Source organism: Labrus mixtus, chromosome 23, assembly GCF_963584025.1.
Source record: "Labrus mixtus chromosome 23, fLabMix1.1, whole genome shotgun sequence".
Lineage (NCBI taxonomy): Eukaryota > Metazoa > Chordata > Actinopteri > Labriformes > Labridae > Labrus > Labrus mixtus.
In genome coordinates, this window is record NC_083634.1 from 17670830 (window position 1) to 17695688 (window position 24859).

Consider the following 24859-nt stretch of genomic DNA (forward strand, 5'->3'; position numbering starts at 1 on the left):
GTCTGGCTTTCAGCATTTTATTTTGAAGGAAATTTGCCCTACAGCTCGATAAATAAACAACGCAAACGAAGGGTTTTTTTGGAGAGAAAAGAACTGAACTAATGGCTGACCATGCATAGAGAACTTTCTATTCCAGTCGTCAAAGAAATGACCCTTTAGATGCGATGCTATGAATCTTAAACGGCCCTCTTTCTGCCCTCAGATGATGCAAAATATTCCAAGATGTTAGCTTATAATATGACATGTATATCAAGTAGGCTGCTAACTGTTGGATGGACGATTAACAGGCGGTCATTAGGAGCTGGAAATACTCAGGCTGATGTCTTAACTTCTCTTTTCTGCTTCATCACTGTGATTGATTCACTGCATGTGGTGGAATTAAGGAAGCGCTGCTTGGACACATTTCAACGAGAAAATTTGTCTTTTATGATTTTTCTGGGATTTGTTAAATTAATTTATTTTGGGGGGGAAATAAAGCGTTCATTGTAACATGAGAACCTTCATGGACCTTCATTTTGGTTTTTGGGCTGAATGTGCAACAATGAAAGCTAATCGATAAAACTAACATTAATAACCTAACGTCATAAATCTATATTTTTTCCCCTTAAAAGAATGACATCTTAGGAACATTTGTGCACCCTTACATTACAAACTTCACATCTAATTTTCAACATGACTACTAAGAGATTTCTCCCTCTTATTTCAGACTTTGTTTTCAGTAGAAACCTTTTAGATTTTGGGACTCTGATTCGATCCTGATTCGATGTTTTTGGTCAAAAGAAGCAAGAGCCAGACGAGGTGTATCGGACCAAAAGGCCTGCGCCATTTCTTCTTCTCTTTTTATTCTTTTTTTTAGCTCTTTAAAACCCCCTTGTTCAATGCAAAGGGGATGCAACCTATCTGTGTGTCATGCCACCACCAGATGGCACTGTGAGTCCACCCGAGACCCGGTGGTCGTACATTCCTTCATCTCTCAGTCCTCTGCAGACAAACTTTTTGACTGCAGCCTTGAGAAAGTTTTCCTCTCGAGAAAAAAAGAAAACTCATTTCTGTCGGTTGAAGAGTTTGATTATACATGCTGGAAAGGTTCATTCAGATATATACTTTTAGGACCGTTAATGTCAAGCTTGACCCGGCACAAAAATAGATTTTGGTTTGGTTTTGCTTGGTGCGGAGTCTTGGACTCAGTGTGGAGGCTTGAAGTTGTAGTTTGACTCCATTTAGACCCCATCACTCCATAACCTGCATCATTAGGACTCTATCGAGGGCCTTTGGCTTCATCCCAGGTCAACAATGAGACTAAGTTCTTCTGGATTTCTGCTGAAGTCCATCTCATTCTGTTCCCTCAGAGCACACTATTCGCCTTTTTTTATGTGTAAAAACCAACAATTTGACCCCAAGTAATTGGTGGTTTTCCATCCAATTGGTCGACTTGGGATTAGGTTCCCATCCTCCATCCTGTCCCAATAATCACCAACTAAAAAAACTCATCATCGGCAAATTTCCTCTTGGCCCAGAATCTGCAGGTTTTCAAAAAGAAGATGTAGCTCAAACTAAAAAAAAGCACCCAGTCACACGCTGCTTGTGTGTTCTCTGGAGGCGGGGCTGTAGCTGATGAGTGACAGCTCCTGCTCCACCTCCGTTTCCGGCTCCGTTTCCGAAAGCATCCCAATGTTGTGGCACTCGGAGAGGCTTTGCGTCACTGTCCCGATTTGCGTCCCGTCGTCGTCCGTCACGTCGTCCGGGTCCACCGCCAGCCTCCCGTTGTCCCCCCTGCCGCCGTTTCGACAGTTACTGTTGCGGTCCATGCCCGCTTTCCCGTGACCGCCCATCAGGAGAGGAGTCACGGACTGGGACGGGCACGTCGGGGACACCAGGAGGGTTTTGCAACTCTGCCCCGCTGCGTTGGCCCCCGCCTTGTACCGACACCGGATGTAGCTGGAGAACGCTCTCCTGTAGGTCTTGTTGAAGAGGGTGTAGACCAGAGGGTTGACCCCCGAGGAGATGTAGCCCACCCACACGAAGACGTTGAGGAGGTCGTTGAGCAGCGACTCGTTGCAGGAGCCCCGGCACAGGACGAAGGTGACGTTGGTGATGAAGAAGGGACACCACATGATGAGGAAGAGGAAGAAGACGATTCCTAAGACCTGTAAAAGTAAAGAAGAAAAAACAAGACGGATAACGATGGAAGAAGTTCAGATAAGATCACATAGATTGATGTTCTTTAATATCTTTTTTTAAGTGTACCGTTCCGACTGGGATTTTAAATTTTTGATATAGATATGAAAGTGCTTTGGTCTTCATCTAGCATTCATGTGAAAGCCGATTGCGGATCACCCACTGTGCCCTCTTCCACTCCTGCAACGCTTCATATCTTTTGACGCTGCTAGAAGCGCCTTTTTCAGAGGCGATGTTTCAAACTCAGTTGAAAAAGTCTGGGGGTTTCTTTGAAGAAAATGTCTTCAAAAACAGACGTATGAATACCATTAGCTGGCTAACAAATCAACTGGTATTGGTGCAAGCCTTAAATATAAACATAAGGAAATATAAGAGCAATATGAAGCACACTGGAAGTTTGATTCCCTTTGAAGAAACATATTCTAAAGCTGTAGTAATTGCTTTCTTATGTAAACAGTTAGCAGCTTAAAAAGACTGTAATGTGCACGGTGTTGGCACGTTGATGATCCCCAATCGAGCAGCTCTGAGAAACCTTATAGAGCAGAAACGCCACATGCCTTAAGAGACCTGAAACGACTTTACCTTAAATCACCCGATAAGCACTGGGCTGTAACTCTCAGCTCTTACTTCTCACCTTGGAGGCCCGCCTCTCGTTCTTTATGGCCTGCATCATCCCCCGCCGCCCACTGCAACCCGCGGCGTCGCTCCGCGAAGGCCCCGCTGCTGGCGAGCTGAGCTGAGACGCCACCTCAGAGCTGGGGATGATGCTGAGGCTGTCTGGCGTGGAGACGCTGAGCAGCATGACGGGCTCTGCGCCTTTAAAACAGCTTAAGGTGTTCCTTCTGCTCTGGAGAGGCGGGGGCTTTAGCTCTGTGGGAGAGGCAAATATAGAGTCAAGGATACATAAATAGATAAAGGGGGTGCAAGTGGATCAGATTTTTCTGTTGTCAGTAGGACTCCTTCCAACTTGGTTACCACATCAGATAATTTAACAAACAGTACTTTTTTTTTTTTTTTTTTAAGTGTCTTGGGATTACATTTGTTATGAGTTGGCACTATACAAATAAAGATTGAGATGATTGGTTGAAAAAATGATTTTTTCCCTTAAACAACAATTATGTGAGTTTTCTTTTGAAACAGGTTTTGTTTTTTAAGGAATATGTACCTTGAGTAGAGGCGTCATGCCCATTTAAAGTATGGAAGATATTTGACAAATAAGCTACGAAAAAATTAGCGATTAGGATGGGAGTCATTTTACTTGGATTTTCACACTGATCGAGAAATAATACCCATTTTGCCTTTTGATTATAAATGTTTCAAAATGCAGAAAATGGTATAATTCTTCCCATTTTTTTCTGAAATGGACCCCTTTACCCCACTCTAACTTAGCCCCCCCATCCCAGAATTGTTGCTTGCATGACGCCCCTCACCTTGAGGAATAACTTTTGCCTATAAAATATTAAGCCTATAACTGTCAATTTTGCCAGCTAGCTATTAGATGGCTCTTTTTTCGTTACCCATGACCCCGGAAACTGCTAATAGTGTGCTCCTTGAACAGATCACCATCCAATCACTTCCAAGCTAGCATTTCTCAAGAGTGGAAAACACAAACAGAAAATCAGTCAAGCTGTTTGAGCAACTTATTTGTTTAATTTAGTTTTCTTTAAAGCTTGTGGAGAGATTAAAACCTCCTGAATGAGAAGAGAAAGATAAAATACCAACATAAGGCACTTCAGGAGGGTTATTAAAAACCAACGCCAATAATTGTTTTTCCCTCCATTCGACAGTAAAACAAACAGATGGGTATTTCTGACTCCTCGATTAAAGGTGATTTTTTTTTTTACCTTCTGAGTCTGAAGGAGCAAGTGTGTTGATCTGAGGAATGCTGAAGGTGCTGGTAGGCGGCTTTAAAGTATTTGACATTGCTGGTGTGTGCAAAGGCTGCTGGGAGGAGGTTTTCGATTCGCACAGGAAGACAGTGGCCTGCCTCTGAAGCACCTGGGGAGCAAAGAGAACGAAGAAAAAGGAACAGGAAGAGGAAGCGCTTATTATTGTGAGAAGAAAAAATAAAGTTTAACGGAGGATAAAAAAGTGTTTGGAGGGCGCAGACGGCCTCGACTACCTGAATGGTGAGGCAGTATGTCACCACCATTATGACCAGTGGGATGAAGAAGGCCACGAAGGAGCCAATCAGCATGAAGCGCTCCTCGTTGAGGACACAGCTGCCGTTGACGAAGACCTTGTCCTCGTTGTGGAGGCCGATCACCGGGATAGGCATGGACACACCTTGAGACAGAGAGATGAGCCGCTGTTAAAAAGAATCACTTCTCATATTTCATTGAGTACTTTTCTCTTCCTGTTTTTTTTGCAAAACACGACATTGTAGTATCGATCGAGAGCCCCCTGGTGGTGGAATCTACATATTGTACCTTTAACACCCTCAATATTGTTACATAACTCGCTCTATGATTACAGGGAAACGGTGCCCCGATCTTCAACACAATCCCAAACATTCCCTTGTTTGTTTGAAGGTGACGTAAAAATCTCACAAATGCAGAATTATTTCTCTGGAGATTGATTTAACTGTGAACTATTTAGTCAGACAGTAAAAGTTGTTTTATGGTTAAATTGACTTTAAACCAAACACAGGAGGACATTTTGCTCATTTAATCTAAAAATCCTGGCTGTAAATTGCTCAGTTGTTTCCACATAATGATCCCAAGACACATTAGATTTTTCATTAAAAGCCAATTACTTCATTTTCCACCAATTCTGATGTGATTAGGTGTCTTCATGTTGTTGTTGTTCAGACCACATTTTCACTATCACAAGGGTGAGAAGTATCAGCAGCTTAACACACATTTAAAATGTGAAAATGAAAGCTCCACCTGCTATAAATCAGTTTGCAACTAGATTCTTTCATTGTGTAATGGATGTTCATGGAGTTTTAATAGCTGCTTTGGTGCTGTTAGAGGAAACTGGCTGACAAAAGACTGAGGTGAGAGCGAATCTGTCGAGGCCGAGCTGGTTTGGTGACCTATGATAATAACACTGACTAATGTGCCGCTTCAGATTTCAAAAAGCTTTTCTGTTCAAAGTGCTCTCTGACCTGGACTTGGTTGAGAACACTACACACACTGAGGACAAAAAATATCTCCAGGTTTTCTTCTCCGGGAGTGTTTCATAGACAAGTCAGGACATCTCCTCTCTCTCCCCCCCCCCCCCCCCCCCCCCTTGCCCTCAGTGTGGGCTGGCATAATTCATTTAGAGGGAAAGGCACATCATTTTCTCTTGCACAGCTGGTGACCGGGCCGACATCAAAACCCAATTTGGAGCAGAGGAGCTCCCTTAATGCAATCGTTGCAAATGACTGAACTCACACTGCCCCGAGAGGATGAATTTGTTTGCATTAATTGGAAACATTTTCTTCAGTCGATGTCCGAATAAGTTGAGATGTGAAAACATTTCTGACTAATGAGTCCAAGTTACCAAAGGTAGAGTCATGATTCATTCACACAGTTTCAAACGGTAAGTGCAGGAGAATTAAATGAGTTGGTTCACCCTGATTGCATAAAAGTAGCATCCTGTAAAAAAGTAGAGAGGCACCGATTGGGTAAATCAGGGCCAATACTGATAATTTAGCACATTACCAATTCCACCATTTTCTCTCATGTTTGACAATGAAAACCAGTCAGATTTTGTTCAACAGGTGACTTCATCTGCCCAATAAAAAGCATGATCTCTGAATCAGTAATTGGGTGTACTGGACGCCAGCGTTCAATTGATTTGGCACAATAACAATAAAACAGTGGCCACTGACATCGGTTCATGCCACGATATTTGCGGATGTGCCGATGTCTGCCAATGGGGCCAATATTGACCAACACCAATGCTGAACCGAGGCATCCCTAGGAAAAAGTGTATGTTGTAAGCGTCCTGTTTTGTTATGTCTGTCCTTGACATTTCCTGAGTCGGATTTGAGGTAGGCCAAAAGTCATCAGTCGTAAGCAATTGGGACCAGCGGTCAAATCAAAAGTTCTAAAGCTGCATGTAGGGAGCTGCTTTGTGCTTTCTCCACTGGAAAGAAACTCTGCAGCGCTGGATCACAATTTCTCCGCTGGTATTCTCCCTAGTGGTCACTCCTTGTTTTCTCCATTGGAAGGACTCTCTTGAGGCATCTTTTGGGGTTTCTCCACTGGATGGTCTCGCTACAGGGAAGTTATTCAACCTTCAACTCCACTTTCAAAGCACCTCACCAGGAACTATGTTCAATAACCCCCACTGCAAGGACACACACGAGGGCATTCTATCATAATTAATCCATTGGAAGAGAAACCTGGTAGGAACAATCTTGTTTTCTCTCTATTGAAAGGTAACCCTAGAGAGCACCATTATTTATATTCCATTGGGAGGACACCAGAGGGAGCATTACTTTCTTTTCGCCACTCTCCAACAAAAAAGGGCACTCTGTCATATTTTTTCAATTTGAAGGACACCCTGGACGTCACTCTTACATATTTTCCAACCTGGCAGAGCACCCTACTGTTCATTTGAAGATGTCTTTTTACATTGGAAAGACACTCTTGGGTCATCTATTGAGATTTGTCCTCTGAAGCTTCGATTGTGTATTCTCCATGGAAGGACACATTTATGTTTTCCCCCATTGGCAGGACACCCCAGAGAGCCCTTCATCACATTTTTTCCGGTCAGAAAGACACATAAACAGCACTTTACGACCCATTTCCTACCAGAAGGGCATTCAAGGGAAGCAACACTTTCTCCACTGGAAGGGAAACCTAAAGGGCACATGGTCAACCTGAAAAGCACCCTAAGGGTCACCTTATCACATTTACTCCTTTGTTAGTAAAATAAGGCCCCGTTAGTCCACAGGTGCCAAACACAACAGTAGTAAGGACTTACTGTACATCACATTCACCAACAAAATAAATGTCCATTTTTTTTGCATTTTGGAACAGTTTCTAAGATGTATATGGGTTAACCAGAGTACTGGTGGCACTATATTGGTCATACTTTAAACTAAAACATGCAATCTCTCCCAGGTAGAAATAGCATGTATATTGTATTTTTATATTGGGGAACCAAAGCTTCAAGAAAGATCAGTTCCTGATGGATAACTTCAAGCTACTTTGTGACATAAATTAAAATTGTTAACCTTTGGAAACCAAACACATGTATGCCTAATATTGTGTCATTTAAAGTGTAAATGCAGGAGATTTCATTCCCTCAGTGGGTAATATTTATCTGCCAAAGCCAAAGCTGGTCTCCCACTTTCTAACTCCACAGAGCTCACAACGGGAAAAATAACGTGGTATGCAAACGCACTGGCTCTGTGGCAGATCACAGCTGGAGGTAGTACTGCCGGTGGAAGATTATTGTACCTGCAGAGGGAGATCAGGAAAATCATCGTATCAGCTGCTCTGAAATGTTTTCCTTGTGATTACGTCTATTTATTATAATTATTGTATATGTCTTTTAATATAGTAATACTTTGAGAAAATATTTCCACTTGATTAGACTCAACTTAAAATAAAGACATCCATTGCAAATTCACTGTAAATAATACAAATGTACAGTTCATTTAAGATATTTAGAGATTATGGGAACACAATCAGGGACTGGATAGTGTTTTATAACGTTCATGCTGCTATCATACCGGACACACATGTCAGCAGGAAACATTCTCTGAGTCACCAGAGAGATTGGCTGCAGGATTCTTCTGTTGGATGTTTCCTTGCTAATCCTCCGGCATGGATCGCTGTAAACCCTGTCAGACCTCAATCATAGCAGCATGCAGCGAAACCTTTACAGGGGTCAAGGAAATGCCAACAGTAAAGTGGGCAGATTTCTTATCGTTCAAACGTAGCCAGTTGTGCAGGGCTGCAGAGGAAAAGGGAACTTCAGATCCACTTAATCTGTTCACGCATGCTACAATGTTGTTTATGTACTGAGAAGACCAAGATTCATCTCGGTGCGGCTACGATCAAGTAGCCTGACAATCAATTCTTCAAAACAGACATTGATTAGACGTGCCTTAGTGTCAGTACGATGGAGTTGGTGTGTTTTGACAATTTTGGTCTGATATCCTGCAACTTCAATTGGATAATATAAGCTTGTGATAATACCCAACCAAGTGGGCAAACGTTTGTTTTACTGCTCATTCATTCAACTAATCCAATTCACTCTCTCTTTCTTTTTTTAAAAGGAAGTTTATATATTTCAAGAATCAAACAATCTGGCTTTAAGGCAGTTTCAAAAGGTTTGCTGAACAGATGTTCCCAGGGTAGTAAACATGTCTGCCAGGCGGGATGATTTGCTCCTGAATGGAGAGAGTAATTATAGGTTTTAACATGCACAACACAAAGGGAATAAATAATTACATCCAGCTGCTCTTTTCCTCATGTAGAGCAGTCAGGTGAATCTAAAGGAAAGCTGTGATTCACCTCAGTGCTTTCATCACCTTAAAACCATTGGGGTCACGAAGGGAAGGTGAGAATAAACGAGAGAAAATGGGGAGTAGTGAAGGTTATTTTCAGCACTGATTCCACTGAGACATGGCCTGACATGGTCATTGGCTGCTTTTGCAGTCTAGATGGACTTCTCAGCTGCCACATTGGTTAACTCAGCCCTTGATATGCAGAAATGTAGACGGCTTAATCAAGTAAATCGGAAGTAAATCAGAAGCCCTATTCAGACTGCCATTTCAAGCCGCGATATTTAGTCTCTGTGACGTTTCGGACTTCAATCTGAATGTCGCGGAAGCGTAATGGTGGGACGAAGTGATCCCCCTCTGTACCGTCTAGTAACAGAGGTGTTACAGAGGCGAGATGGTTTCAGCGACGCCAGCGGGGGAGCGCAGCACTGTGTGTGTGCATGTCTGACTGAGCTCAGTCACGGCACTTCTTCTGAAAAAAGTTGTCTGAAAAGTGCTTATAACCTGACTTGGATATGTCCCAAATGACTCAAAGGGCAGCTTTTCTGACAACTTCGATATAAGGTCGTTTGTGAATCACCACTTTGTTTGCATTTCAAATTTTATGGCGAAAGATGAAACGGTTTTGTCTAGATTGGTACTAGAGGTCTGAAGAGGAGGCAGAGGAGGGAAGCAATCAAAAGGCAAAAAAAAAAAGGCACAGAACATCTCTTCTGTTGGGGTTTCTGAAGACCTGGAAGGACCTCAGTCATGGCTAAACGTTGTTGTGCAGAACCTTCTAAGGCAGGCTTTCACCCAATGTGGGGTGGCATGGAATTCAAATGGGGTCATTGAAACGTCTAATTATTGATCAAAATGAAATATATTGGAGCATTCTGCCTTAATTAAGCTACAAGATGTTAGCCAGTTCAGCTATCAGGACTACTCTGGGCTGTAGCCCATGCTGAGGGGTCTTATGTTCTGAAGGGTCAAGAAATGCCATGCGAGGAAGTTGGCTCACAACCTGGTCTCTTTATGTGTCAATCATCTCCATCTATCAATGCTGCTTTCGAGAGGTAATCTCGTACAGCATGATCACTTACTAACAGTAGGAAGAAGAGTTATTTCAAAGGGAAATATCTCACCATTGGGTGCCACTGATGAAAGGAAATATATTCTAAAAGAGCTTCGTGGAAGGAATCTCTCGCTCTACACGTCCATTTTTAAACGGATTGTACTTTTGAAATGACTACCCTGAGGTACAAATAAGATTTCTGTAATGTAACTCCAAGTTCACTGGGTTAGCTTTCACTATATCAGACGGGGGAAAAAAAACAAGATTCAACTGATGGAAGAACATTTAGATGGGGACGTTAAACGCTGGAACAATGCAGTGTATCCTGGGGGGCGGTTATGAGTGAATGCAATGACTTTACACAGCGCTATATTTACTGTGAGGTCAGAGGACGTTAGGCTAATGGTACACTCCGGTAATCTGTGTGTGCGTTAGTGTTTGTGTGTCAGTGTGTTGATGTGTGTACTTGTTAAGATACGGGGAGCCCTCCTGGGTCTCAAAGGGCACGAGGCAAGCCGGAGGTCAGACAGACGGACTCGGAGAGGGCTGAGTGGAAAGTTTTAGAAGTCAACCCGATCCCCTTAAACTCTTTACTCAGAGGGAGGCACTACTTCACCCCACAGGACACACAATCACTGCAAACTGATCACCCCGGGATATGACACAGTCGATAAAAATGTTCTAAAAAGCACAGATGGGAGGATTTGGAGACCAAATGATTGTGGAAATTTAAGGAAGTAACTTTTTTTATCTATTGAAAAGTTTGGTAAAGTGATATGAAAGAGCGTTCAGTTTTTAAATGCACAGAATCCACTCTACCCCCCCACCCCAGATGAAAACAAACTTCAAGCTGACCGTAGTCAAGACGACGGGCCAAACAGACCTGAGGAAGAGAATATGTTTAGCAACAAGCTAACGTATCCAAGTATAATTTACGTGACGATTTTATGACAGCAGCAGGTACAGCAACTTTCAGTAGCAGTTCCCACTTCCTTATGCAGCTGTCTTCAATGTAACATCCGCCTCGGGCCCCAACAGACTCCAGAATCGCCACTGGCAATGATTAATATGTCGTGTCTGTCATGGCCGCCGCCGGTACAAGACGCGTCCCGTTACAACTTTAAAATGAAGAATTTCTCTGGCTTTGATAAATGTAAATACCTGAGGTTTTCTCGGCGCGTTGGAGAGAGTAAAGTGCACAATCACACGTGTCTGGGGTTTCACAAAGCCTGGTTGTACGGCTGCTATTTTATCACACATGAGCAAAACGGGGTCCACATGAACGCTCAATGCACCGTTGAGTTGAGAAAAAGGAAAGCAGTAGCTCGGTGACAGGCATCCGTCCATGGCAGACGTGCCGCTCAAACTAACTCCAAGGATAAAAACAGGGGGCCGTCTAGTGACACCGCTCCCCTAGTCACTTAGCAACACGGTATGTCTTAAAGGTACATTCCACAATTTCAACTGTTACATATCACAAGCTGAAAGAAAAAGGCATGATAAAAGTGCTATGCAAATCTACGCTACAGATCCTATTGAACTGACCCTTTAAATCTCCATCATGTCTCACATTGACTCTTAACCTTCTGTTTGCATCTTTTAATCAGCTGAGCTCAGCTGCATTAGTCGAGAGCCTTCAAATTCATCAGCAGAGGCGCTCCGGCATCAAAGGAAAAAAAGGTGAAGAGTGTCTTCAAAATCAATCTGTTTTCCCTCTTGACAGAATGACTCTGAAGGGCACGTTCATGCAAATGTGGCCGTGATTGATTAGGTGTAATCTACTCGATGATGCTTGAGACTACTTCACAATAAGGAATCGTCAAACTGACTCTTCTCGAGGAAGTGTGAGGGATGTGTTTCTGACCTATAGATATGGTCCAGACGGCGGCGATCTTCATCATGGCTTTGGTTCTGGAGTTGAAGCGGCTGTGCTCGATGGGGTTGCGGATGGCGACGTATCGGTCCAGGGAGATGGCGCACAGGTGCATGATGGAGGCAGTGGAGAACAACACGTCCAGGTAGATCCAGATGGGACACAGAGCGCTGGGGAGGGGCCAGGCATAGTCTGGAGGAAAGAAAGAGAATGAGGGGAGAGGTGGAAGGAAAGAGGTTCGAATGAAAGAGGAAGTCATGAAGGCGTAATTATGACATTTCTCCTATAAGTGAGAAATTAAGGCCCTTCTTCAAATCATGATTAGTGCATGCTCTACAGTGTACTATGACACGAGTGGAATAATTGAGTTTGAGAACCTTTTGCTGCATGATCAGGTGCAAGCAGGGGCATGTCCAGACTTTTTTGAGTAGGGTGGCCCAACTGGGGTACTGACTTCTGCAAGTTTGTGTGGGGATTGCCTGTTCCAACACAGCCCCAAATACTTGAAACATAAGCCCCGCCTCTGACACCCTATGATTCTGACGGCATCACATTACATTGGGTTTAAAAATGGATCTCTTAATGTTTTATTCACTACAAAGATTATTGCCCAGTCTACATGTTAGTTTTCTGGTTTCCTAACCGATTTATCGGCCGAGCGTTAATATCGGCCAATATAAGCATATCCTGTGACTATGGGTATCGGCTAAATTTATCATAGCTATGCGCCGATATTACTAGATTTATTTACCAGTCAAAAACCATTTCATTTCAGTTTCATTGTATTACACTAGCAGTACTCCAGAGTGCCAAGCGCTGATGAACGTACATGCGCAGTTACTTTCCAGTTGAGTGATTGTTATACTGTACATCTATTCCACAAGTGTTTGAAAACTGCATGTGAGGGATCAACAAAATAAATGTGAATACCTATATCTATCTATCTCTAAAGATGGAAGATAGATCAAAAAAAGATATTGGCCGATATATCGGTATTGGAGTGTTTTTCCCCAAAATCGATATCGATATCGGCCCCAAAAGTCCCAAATTGGTCGGGCCCTGGTTTCTTTTCTGCTGCTGTTTCTGCACTGTTGTTGTTTTTTAAGTCAGTGATGTGGATATGTCCAATCTGTTCCGAGCGCTCGACTGACTAAATGTCATCAGGCCCAGCAGAGTCTGAAGGCTTTAGATGCACTAAGCAGAGGTCGACTTAACTTTAATTAACGAGAGGACATCACATCACATTACCCGGATCCCACGAGGAGTCAGGGTTAATGCCACAGTTTGATTACAATGTTTACAAAGGTTTGAAGGTGACACCATGGCCGTTATGATGAAGATGAATTACACGAGTGGACATGTCTTTGGTCGGAGATTAAAGGTGTAGATTAGTTAATGACATGTAAGCGTCGGCAGCGGGGCGGTGAGTGTTTGTACGTTCCTGTACGCTGGATGAACACGGTGAATATTTATAAATGGAAAAGATGAGTCAAGCTCTGCTGAGTCTCAGGCTTTGTGTGAAGGAAGTGTTTGTAGCTTGTTTTGTCAAAGACTCAAGGTTTGATGCCTCCTGCTGACTTGTAGATTAAAAAACTGACAATGAAGACAATGAAAAAAGGATTTGACAAAAGGGGAATAATGAATACCAACGTTGATTAAGGCAGGTTATAAAGATAAAGATTGACAGATTGTGTACTACAATGCTACACCCACACAGGGGAATGACTCATTAAATCAGATTTAGCAGAGACACAGCCTGTACATATTATTCAAATGAGTTCTATACGCTTAGAATCATGAACTTGGAGCTCTCGGGTACAGTTACAACTACATATTTTCAACTTGTTTACACTGCAGCAGTGAGCATGTTAGCTTGCTGGCATTAGCATTTAGCTCGAGGCAGAGTTGTGCAAATGTGAGACTCTACATCCCAAACATATGGTCGTATATGTCGTCTGTGTACCATGGTTTTATGTATATCTATAAGCAGATTCCTCTAGAGGCTTTTGCTGATCATTACAGGGGAATGGAGAATTTTAGATGTCATAAAACAGGGCGAGGAAATCTGAGAATATACCATTTTATTGTTAGCAAACAGTGTTGCCATACGTGTGCCATATGTTAGCCAACGCTAGCTAGCAAGTTGTTTTTGGCCAACATTCGACATACTTTTTGCCAAAGGATAACAGTTAAAAATGTAAAGGTTGAAAATCTCTTCACACACCAGAGTGAGTGTTATACTTGACATAACACTTCATCAAACACCAGTAAAACAGTCATTTAACTCCCAGCAGGAAACAGAAGCAGACATTTTTTTTCCATCCCCCTCGAGTCAAATCCTTCTTTGTCCCGCTCCACAGGGAGGTCAAAAGTCCCAGCGAGTGACAGCGTGATACCCTGTAGAGTTGGTTTTGACTCAGTGTCTTGGCTCATCGCTCTGCAGGAGGGAGCAAGCTTGGGTCACGGGGAATAAAATCTGTCTCGACTATCTCAGCACTGGGCCAGTGGGACTAACGGAATAACACAGCAGGGAGCGTTCACGCTGAGAGACTAATCGAATCAATGGGTTAACCTTTGCTTAGACTGGGGTAAATTAATTAGCTTAATTGGCTAGTTGGCTGCTTGGCAGGCTTAAATGATAGCATGGCGCTGTTTGAGCCTCCAGCAAAGAGGGGGTACACTGGGGGAAAAAGAAGATATTCAAGCATATGGCTGCAAAAAAACTACAAAATATGATGTATTTTCTGATTATGTGGAGTTCTGGAAATTGGAGGTGACTCGTGTGAAATACAGAAGCAGAAAGCTTTAAAGAGGACTCAAAGCTCACAGCTTAAAGGAAATCTTTTCCTTTGTTTCTAGAAGGTTCACCCCCCCTCCCCCCCTCCCCCCCTAAAGTCTAACTTGTAAGGAATAATATAAAAATGAAAGTGAAATGTAACTGAAGGTGCTCCTCTGTTTTATTTCCAGCTGTGTCAGCTTTGTGAAGAAGCCGCACACCGCAAAGTCTCTCTGTGTCTTACTTCGCCGGCAGCTATTTCTAAGAAGTCGTTTTCTACAGAGGACAGGACCTGAGGAAAAACACACAAACACATGAACGCACGCACACACACACACACATACACACACACACACACACACACACACGTGTTCACTTCCTGTTTTCATTTATAATTCGCAGCATGAGCGGGACATATGTAATGGCATGTAGAGTGAATCACACGCTTGTTTGTGTGTGTGTGTGTGTGTGTAAAGTAGGAGGCAGCTTGCATAAGTTTTCAGAGGACAAACATCCATTGGGGCTACTCCATGATGAGACACACACACACACACACACATGGACGAGGTGTTACTCAGCCGGCTCAGGGGTGTGTTGGATGTGTGATGCATGTGTTTATGAAATGCATCAAAAACATTCAAACGTTTTATAATGAGGGAGATTTTTAGGAAACCGGACATCAAGAGACTGAAATGTGTTGCATGAGGCGTTTCAGGTGTTGAATCTTTTAAGCGCAAAATCATCAATGGAGATGCCGAGCTGTAACGTAGCATGTGATGGCTGCAATGGGAATCAGTTTTCATGTTTGTCCCTATAGAGCTCAGGGGCAGGTCAGTTGGATCCATTTGGGCGTGTCCTTCATTAGCATATCGTCATTGTGTGCCATTTCAAATGAAATGGATGGATGGATGGATGGATGGGTGGATGGATGGATGGATGTGTGGATGGATGGATGGATGGGTGGACGGAGGGATGGATAGATGGATGTATGGATGTGTGGATGGATGGATGAATGGATGGATGGATGGATGGATGGATGGGTGAATGGATGAATGGATGGATAGGTGGATGGATGGATGTGTGGATGGATGGATGGATAGGTGGATGAATGGATGGGTAGATGGATGGATGAATGGATGGGTGGATGGATGGATGGATGAATGAATGGATGGATGGGTGGATGGATGGATGGATGAATGGATGGATGGATGGATGGATGGATGGATGGATGGGTGGATGGATGAATGGATGAATAGGTGGATGGATGGATGTGTGGATGGATGGATGGATAGGTGGATGAATGGATGGGTGGATGGATGGATGAATGGATGGGTGGATGGATGGATGGATGAATGGATGGATGGATGGATGGATGGATGGATGGATGGATGGATGGGTGGACGGACGGATGAATGGATGGGTGGATAGATGGATGTATGGATGTGTGGATGGATGGGTGGATGGATGAATAGATGGACGGATAGGTGGATGGATGGATGGATGGATGGATGGATGGGTGGACGGACGGATGAATGGATGGGTGGATGGATGAATAGATGGACGGATAGGTGGATGGATGGATGGATGGGCGGATGGATGGATGGATGAATGGATGGGTGGACGGACAGACGGATGGATGGATGGATGGATAGATGGATGGATAGGTGGATGGATGGATGGGTGGATGGACGGATGGATGGATGGGTGGATGGACGGATGGATGGATGGGTGGACGGACGGACGGACAGAGGGACGGACCAATGGACGGATGGATGGGCAGATGGATTATACCTTTCATGCGGCCATTGATTAAACTCTTACATTTTTTTAAATGGTTTAACTTAGTCGTAAAGCTGGCAACACTGATGCCAAAAAACGAAAGGAATGCAAACAACGTGGAATCCTTCGTAGACCTGAGCGTCTCATTTCTGCTCAGCCTGAGCGGTCTATGTAGCCTACAAAGGCAGGGACCTTCAAGGACACTACCTTCTGAATTGGGACCGCTAATGTTTACAGTGTGACTAGGAACACAAGAAGTGGGAATGAAGTTTGAATTGAGGGATGACATCTCAAACCTTTGGGAGTTAAATACATCAGAGAAGAAACAGCTAACAGGTCAGCTGTTTTTTTGCCATCTTAAGGAATCTTTGTTTCTGAAAGTTAACTGAGTCTCCATGAAGAGAATCTGTTCTTCTTCACATTCTGAGCGGCTGACAAGCCACTGAGGACTCGGTATTGTTCAATTTACCGCATTGTTTGAACGTAACGATACCTTTTTCTCCCGCTCTGTTTCTCATTGTATCTCTTATTACAGCCCCTCTGTGTTTGCAACGTGCATCCCAATTCATTAAAGCAAAGATGACACATCTCAGATTAATCCCCCGTCAGAGATATGTGTTCGTCTATGTGTGTGTGTTCGTCTATGTGTGTGTGTGTGTGTTTCTGCAAGTGTGTTTTGTCAGGGACTGTCTGTTTCCAATTTGGGCCCCATGCAGGGAGATAGCCTTCAGCGATAACTTTGATTGAGTTGGCCTTGAAGGTCCTTTACTCCAAGGCTGTGTATGTGGGTGTGTTTGTGTGTTTGTGTGTGTGTGTGTGTGTGTGTGTGTGTGTGTGTGTGTGTGTGTGTGTGTGTGTGTGTTATCCGACAGAGTCTAAAAGATTTCATCTCCTTCTCTCCTCCTTTTCTCCCATCTGAGTTTCTTCATCTTCCTCTTCTGATCTAGTTGTACATGTAACACCATATTCCTGTGCTTTAAATATTCATAGATGTGTTATACGTTTTCTTTATGATTCTAAGAACGATGTAAGGTGAGATATATTCAGTCATGCCGAATTGATGTCACACACCAGCAAACATGAGTAATAATCCTCGCTTCATATATTATCAGTGTTTTATTATCACTTCAACGTTTCATCGCCAAGAAAGGGGGAAAAAAGCAATTGAATGTAAATTATAATGTTACCTTATCTCTCTAACGTCATGTTCAACATCACACTTTGAATAAAGTCGCAACGAGATGAAAGTTCAATAGTAAAATGGTTGTGGAAAGGCATTCATTTTCCAGACACGTCGTCATTACAGGAGATCAAACTGCAATTTCTCATTTTTCTGTGCGAAAGCAAAGTCGGGAGTATAGCAGAAAAATAAAAATACTGCTCTGCTGTTTATTTAGAATTGAACACTTTCTTGAAGCACTGCTGGTTTTGCTGAGGGTATAAAAGACCACTGTGTAATATTAAGGAGTTATGTTTGTTGGTGTTTAATAGACAGTGGGCTGCGCTGTGGTGCAAAGTAAAGACTGTTGCCTAACAAACAGAAGGGTTGAATTACTGTGGGACAGGAGACCTTTCTGTGTGAGGTTACTTGTCTCTATGTTGGGTGGATGGTTGGTTGGGTGGATGGATGGTTCCGTGGATGGATGGGTGGTTAGGTGGATGGATGGGTGGATGGATGGGTGGATGGATGGATGGGTGGATGGATGGATGGGTGGATAGATGGATGGATGGGTGGTTGGGTGGATGGACGGGTGGATGGATGGATGGATGGGTGGATGGATGGATGGGTGGATGGGTGGGTGGATGGATGGATGGATGGGTGGATGGATGGATGGGTGGTTGGGTGGATGGATGGGTGGTTGGGTGGATGGATGGGTGGATGGATGGATGGATGGGTGGATGGGTGGATGGATGGATGGATAGATGGATGGATGGATGGATGGATGGATGGGTGGGTGGATGGATGGATGGATGGTTAAGTGGTTCCATGGATGGATGGATGGTTGGGTGGATGGATGGAGGGCTGATTGAATTGATGGATTAATGGATGGATGGATGGATGGATGGGTGGATGGGTGGATGGATGGGTGGTTCGGTGGATGGATGGATGGAGGGCTGATTGAATTGATGGATGAATGGATGAATGGATGGATGGATGGATGGATGGATGGATGGGTGGTTGGATGGATGGGTGGTTCAGTGGGTGGATGGATGGAGGGCTGATTGAATTGATGGATGAATGGATGGATGGATGGATGGATGGGTGGTTGGATGGATGGATGGGTGGTTCAGTGGATGGATGGATGGATGGATGGATGTGTGGATGGTTGGATGGATGGATGGGCTGATTGAATCGATGGATGTATGGGTGGATGGATGGATGGATGGATGGGACATTACCTTTACATTTTCTCATCTCCTTTGACCACATGAGCAACCAGTCACCTTCCCTTCTTTCTAAAACATGATGTATCTTCATATGTTGATGTCAAAAGATAATGGAGGCCGTCTGAATATGATAAATGGTACATTGTATTTTCCCTGTGCAGGGCTTTCTCCCACATCACCTTATCTTTCATACATGCTGAACACTGTGTCCAACCATTAACATGCTACACAAGACACTTAGGTCATCTGATGAGGTAACCACTATGTGTTAAGGCCAGTCGAGGTCAGGACAGACATCGGGACATTTGTGACATTTTGCTGAACAGCATGATCTGATCAACATCATTAAGAACATTACTCCTGTCCAAAGACCATTGAAAGTCATATTTGTTTTCATATTGGGCCATTAGGAAGAGCCAGCCTGTGTGTGTGTGTGTGTGTGTGTAGTTGTGTGTTCCTTTGCTTGTTATTTTGGAAGCTCAGACTCCATCAATTATATTTAATCATCATCCTGGTAATGCCAATTAAAGAATGTGTGCAACAGCAGACTGAGTGTGTGTGTGTGTGCTGCTAAAATAAGTTGCTTAATTACAATCAGCATCATTTTTCATCATGATTGCCATCGTCATCATAATCATCATCATCATCATCATTATCCCCGTGTACTGAATGATTTGCTGTCGACTTAAATCGTATTTGAACATTTTGTGACCTGCCTGTACTTTGTGTTCCTTCTGTGTTTTTTAGTCTAATGCTTGGCCCTCCATTTGAATCCATGCAGTCAAGTAGCAGTATGATGGATAACAGGGCAAGTGTAGATCCATACTCTCGAGGGTGTGTTTTAAAGGGACTTGTGTTCTATTGTAAGTGTGTGTCCATATATATGACACTTTGTGTGCATGTGTGTCCCTGTGTGTAGCAGACAAAGGGAAACTACAGTCCTGTCAATGTTTGTTTGTGCGAAACATTGATTATTGTCCGAGCAATCAGCAGTAGCTTGAGCCAACAGACAAATATACAGAGCAAGCGGGCGAGTGTGTCCATTGACCACGCACGAGCCATTAAGCGGCAATCATCCTTTTTTTTCCCGTCCTGTTTAGTATTCCTGAAGGATGATAGCTACAGAGCAAAGACTCACATATATCAAGTTTGGAAGACATTTTTTTTTCTGAGGATACAAAACAGCTGCAGGGCCAAATGCTGGAAGACCAGCTCTTATGTACTCTCTCCATATGTGTAGATCAACGTGAAAATGTTTACATCAGCCCGGATTAGTGAGCCCTTTGATTGATTGCTGGCCTGTCCAGGGTGTGCCAACCTCTTGAGACCAAATGCAGACTTTCTTTATTATTGTTGTCCAATCGGATTCCATTTTCTCGGTATACAGTGTCAATTTATTGGGGTTCTAATTTCTTCACAGTTTGTTAAAAACTAAATGCAACTCATAACCGTTCTACTGCTTTACTTCCCTGATTGATAACACTTCTTCAGCTATCTTTTACTATCCATAGCCATGTTTCAATTCATATTTCTATCTCTAACCCTGAACCACTGATCTTATTGACACTCCATCAATAAGGTGTAAAGGCTGTGTTCTTATTGGGTTCTTGACTTCCATCGATCCGCACTTGAACCTTTTCACCCTTTCATGTTCCCATCTAGCCCCTGATGCTCAGTAAGAAGTTATCAATAAATGTTCAAAGACCAACTGCATGTCAAACAGCTATAGGAACCAGTTTCACTCACTACTGTAGCAACATTTTGACGCATTGCGAGCAGTTTTAAAATATATATCCCCCTCTATGTTACCCACACGGCGTGCTGACACACTTACAAAAAAACAACTGCCAAGAAAACAATTAAAATGAGCACAAAACCCAATTAAGTCGGATTTAACCCATATTTGGCCTGTCAGGATATCATCTGTTGACTTTTCCCAATCTGTCATCCTCTGCTGTCACACTGCTGAAATGGTACAAACTGTCCTCTCAGACAAAACCGTTTGGCTCATACTCCGTCACTGTTTGCATCCAAACTCAGTTCATCAAAATGTTTTCTCAGACTGACACAGAATGACACAATGTGACACCGGCTGATAACAGCTGAATACTTCTCACATTAACAGAAATCAAATGTCAAATCATTCAACACCGACCGAGCACAAACACCTTTTTGCAAATTTGTTTGCCTGTCACATAGTTGTCATGTCAGGTTATTAATATTTGGGTGTCTCTGCTGTCAGCAGACTGGAGGGGAGTATGCTCTTTCACCGCACCCCTCCTGTGCCCCAAAGACAAATGTTGAATGACTGAGATCCCTTTTCAGGCTAGTTGCAAACCTAAGGACAAAGCCTGTCTCTCTACTGCATCTCTCTGTCTCCAGAATAAATTCAGTAAGTCAAAGCTGTCTTTGTAACACTGGACTGACTTTGTCTCCTAGGGAAGCAAGCTTTAAGACAAATAACAAACCCTATCCTTCAAGTTGTATCACTTTAACTGTGTCCTCTTAGGCCACCTGAGGACATACGACTGATCTCTGAATGGTAAATGTACTTGAGCTAGCACAGCTCTTGTCTAGTCTTCTGACTACTCAAAGCATATTACCCTGTATGCCACACCTACCCATTCACACACTGGTTGCAAAGTCACCATCAGAAGTAATTAATCCCATTAATGCACATTCATACGCTGCCGATGAATCAGTGCAAGCAATTCAGGGTTAAGTGTCTTTCCCAATGACGCTTTTTTGCCGCAGGAGCTGGGGATCGACCTTCCCGTTGAGAGACGACCGACTCTACCAACTAAGCCACCGCCGCCCCAATGGTTTCAAGGTTCAAGGTTGTCTTTATTATCCCTATGGCAATTCTTTTTGCAGTCAGCAGTAAAAATATACATTCATCCGGCCAACAACCAACGTACAACATAAGAAGGACACTCAGAGGTAAAAGTCAAAACAGGTGAAAAGGCAACACAATGAGTCATTTAAAGGGGCGATGGCAGCAGGAACATATTAATTTGATTCTTTGTCCTACATGCTGGCAGGCTGAATCTGCGGCAGGATAGAGGCAATTTAAACTCCTTGGACAAAGGATTTCAGTGGTCAGCCAGGATTGACTGGGCCTTCAATCTCCTTACTTTATACAGGCGTGTTAGGTGAGAGAGTCATGAACCTGCAATTTTGCCACACAATTTATTAATACTCTGCACTCTGTTGCTGTTCTTAATGCTGAGTGACCGCTACCAAGTGACCATAGAGACTAGCAAGGTTCCCAAGACAGGAAAACCTTCAGAATTGGGCGGCATTAACACAGTTATTATGATTGTTCTGTCCATCTTCATTCTCCTCGCCAATGGCTACAATTAAATCTTCTGCAAAAGACATATGGGTCTCCTGAAATTCAGTAATAGCTCCATATTTCCATCACGCAAGGCAGACGTTTTGCACTTTGACTGATCTAAAAGTCTTGCAATTAGATTTCATGAGGCCTTTATGAACATTTAGGGAAGGACTCCTGACTGTTGCAGGTCTGATATTAGATTAAAAGATTAATTGGAAAGTTCTTTAAATACTTAGCAAGTTAGACACGTGGGCACAGAAAAGGATTACCATCACAGAAAAGGTCAGTCTGTGATTGTCTGAAGTTCTGCCAAGAGTTTGACTTGCTATCAGGGCTGTGATCAGTTCTGTGATGTTGACATTTGCAGGTACAGAGGGAAAAAAATGAAACTACCGTTTGGTGTGGATGTACAAAAATGAGCTCAATGTTAGAGGAGGGCAGCCTGTCTTTAATTCAATGTTTTTATTCAATACTGGAGAAGAGATTCAATACACATCCCACCATATAACAAGCAGACATCCTATTAAGCAAATGTGGGCGTTCATGCAGAGTCCTGGCAGGGATATTGTAAGCAAGAACAGCAGTTGATAGCTGGTATGATATTGCAATTATCAGCTTGGCATGCTCTGACTCTTGGATCACTTGCAATATAACAGTGTGCAATGTCTAAGTCTCAGAAGCAATAATTATTTCAATGGTTGCTCCGGAAAAATGTTTTGGGAATAATGACAGGGCGCACATCACTGTGTGCTGTCAGCAGCTGGGGAGTGGGTGGCTGCTGAGATCAGGAGTCGACATCTCTAGCAAGGATTGTTTAAATATTGGGTGAGATTTAGAGGCATGGAAATGTGGTTTTTTTTTCGATTAAAGTGAGAAGCTGTATAGAAAGAAAACAATAATTATAAGCACTCAAAGCAGATTAAATCATCTGTTTACTTATTCTATTGATGGAAGGACTCGCCTGATAGACAGTCAGATCATTTTGTGTGAGAACATCTGTTTTTAAATGTTTTTATAGGAAGTAATTACTCACCATAGAGGATGTTGATGAGGGAGACTGGCATAACCAAAATGCCTACTAGCATGTCCGCCACAGCCAGTGACCTCAGGAAGAAGTTGGTGGCGTTCTGGAGCTTCTTTTCCAGCGACACTGCCAGAATCACCAGGATGTTTCCACCGATCGTCAGTGCGATGATGACGAGTATGAGCAGGGCCGGCCAGTTTTTCTCTTTAATCACCGTCCTTGTGACAGACTCCTGGGTAAAATTGTCCACGCCTCCACTCATGGCCGCCGCACCTCCACCACCGCCCCCAAGCCCGATCCCCCATGAGAGGGTTTGGTTGAGGTCGAGGGGGTTGTTGCTCGGCCAAGCCATCCGACTTCCAACCTCCAGGGAAGACGTGGTTGTACTGAACCCACCCAGTAGAGCCCTTGCTGGGCCGCCCATGCCAAAGACAGAGCCTTACTCAACAGGGGATTCAAAGACAGACTTAGAACTATCCTTCTTCACCAGCAAAGGGAAGAAAAAGGTGTAACGAAAGATACCTTGAGCATTGAGCTGGACAGAGTCGAGAAGTTTTGGAAGATGTCTTTGGTAATGGAATTGTGATGCTAACAGAATACCAATATCAACAGGATTGGGGTAATGGGAAAAACAGGGAGGAAGCAACTTTGGGGATGGGGAGTGAAAGGGAAGAAGGGATTGGGAGGAACTAGCTCCTATAGTTTTTAACTTTATACTATGATCCAATAAGGTATTGCTAGCTGCAAAAAGGAAATAGTTCCCTGAAGTTCGGATCTGCCATTTCTTGCCAATGGGTCACTGGCCAAGAGTTCTCAACGTGTACAAGAAGCAAATGCGTCCCAAAAAATGTCTCGTTTGTTTGGTGTTCAGTCACATCCACCTCTGAATGAAAACAGGAGTTCAAGAGTTTTAAATTTAAAGCTCAAAATTGGTTCCGTCATATCCATGGCTACCACCTGGTAACTGTTCGCGCCAACAGATCCTTGCCAGTGAGTTTGCAGAGAAGTACTTCAGTTAACGTCTGCACTCAGCGGTAAACCTTGATGCTGAGGTTGGTTGTATCGGGGTCCTTTAAATGTTCTGTTCTTCTTGCCAGTCAGAGTTCAGGACCAGGTTGTTCTGTGGAAGAAACCAAAGAGAAAGATGTGATCAGATTTTCCTTTTAACACCTGTGGATTCTTGCTGTCCAATTTCATTTACATCTATGCATTCATTGATCTTAAAGTCTTCCTTATTTCCTTAACTTTACCTTGCTTTATCCTTTTTTTAATTACTCCTTCTACCATCCTCCTTTGAATTGGATCCCTATTTGGTTTTTCATTGTTTTCCTCCATTCACTAACTTCCCTTTTTGGCTTCTTAAAATCTTCCCTCAAACGTTCCTATCCATCAACTTGGCAACTCTATTCTTCTCTCTTTCTTTGTTCATTCTGTTCCCTTCTTATTTTTTCCCTTCTTTGTTTCTTCTGAGCCTTAAGACAAATTAACGACATTGTCCCTGCTCTTGATAAAAGTTAGGAGGAAAGTCTGACTACAAGTGTCAAACACTGTAGTCATTTAAAACACACTGAAAGGAGATGAAAAGCAACAGAAGCTTTGATGTTTACAACCTCCACATCTTTTGTCTATGTGTGTGTGCTGTTTGTGCAAAAGTATCGCCTGTCCTCTGTATTTACCCTTACGGATCAGACTGCCTTGTGATTTAGGACCTCGTAAATGTCCTCAAGGGTATGAGGAGGAGTCTGAGTGTGTTAGAGAGAAAGTGTGTGTGAGTGCACTCATGACTTTGCTTCCAACAAACAGCAGGACGGAGCGTGACAGACGGTTAAAAACCAATGAGACGTTCTTCAGAATGTGTGGGCACATGTTAAGAGAATTAAAAGTAAACGTGTGTGTGTGCTTCATCGTGTGTGTCTGTCTAGTGCGTCCATTTCTGGAGTGTGAGATAAAAAAAGGCAACAAATCTCCAGACGGACTCGGGCCTCCAGCTGAGATACTT

At 43.3% G+C, this 24859-nt stretch overlaps 1 protein-coding gene across 1 annotated transcript; it reads right to left on the reverse strand.

Moving 5' to 3' along the window:
• Positions 1–320: 320 nt before the first annotated feature.
• htr2cl1 (5-hydroxytryptamine (serotonin) receptor 2C, G protein-coupled-like 1) lies at positions 321–23974 on the reverse strand. The gene is made up of 6 exons (XM_061031780.1): positions 22870–23974; positions 11548–11748; positions 4301–4464; positions 4023–4176; positions 2813–3048; positions 321–2147 (listed from the first exon to the last, which is right to left on the reverse strand). The coding sequence occupies exons 1-6, from the start codon at positions 23282–23284 to the stop codon at positions 1572–1574; spliced, it is 1746 nt and encodes a 581-aa protein (XP_060887763.1). The 5' UTR covers positions 23285–23974; the 3' UTR covers positions 321–1571.
• Between the last annotated feature and the right edge of the window lie 885 nt (positions 23975–24859).

Excerpts from the sequence above, each read along its gene's own strand:
- htr2cl1 (XM_061031780.1), bottom strand. The coding sequence starts at position 23,284 with ATGGGCGGCCCAGCAAGGGCTCTACTGGGTGGGTTCAGTACAACCACG. Across the intron at positions 11,749-22,869 it reads CCTCATCAACATCCTCTATG|ACTATGCCTGGCCCCTCCCC; the intron begins GTGAGTAATTAC and ends TCTTTCCTCCAG. Across the intron at positions 4,177-4,300 it reads CATACTGCCTCACCATTCAG|GTGCTTCAGAGGCAGGCCAC; the intron begins GTAGTCGAGGCC and ends TTTGCTCCCCAG.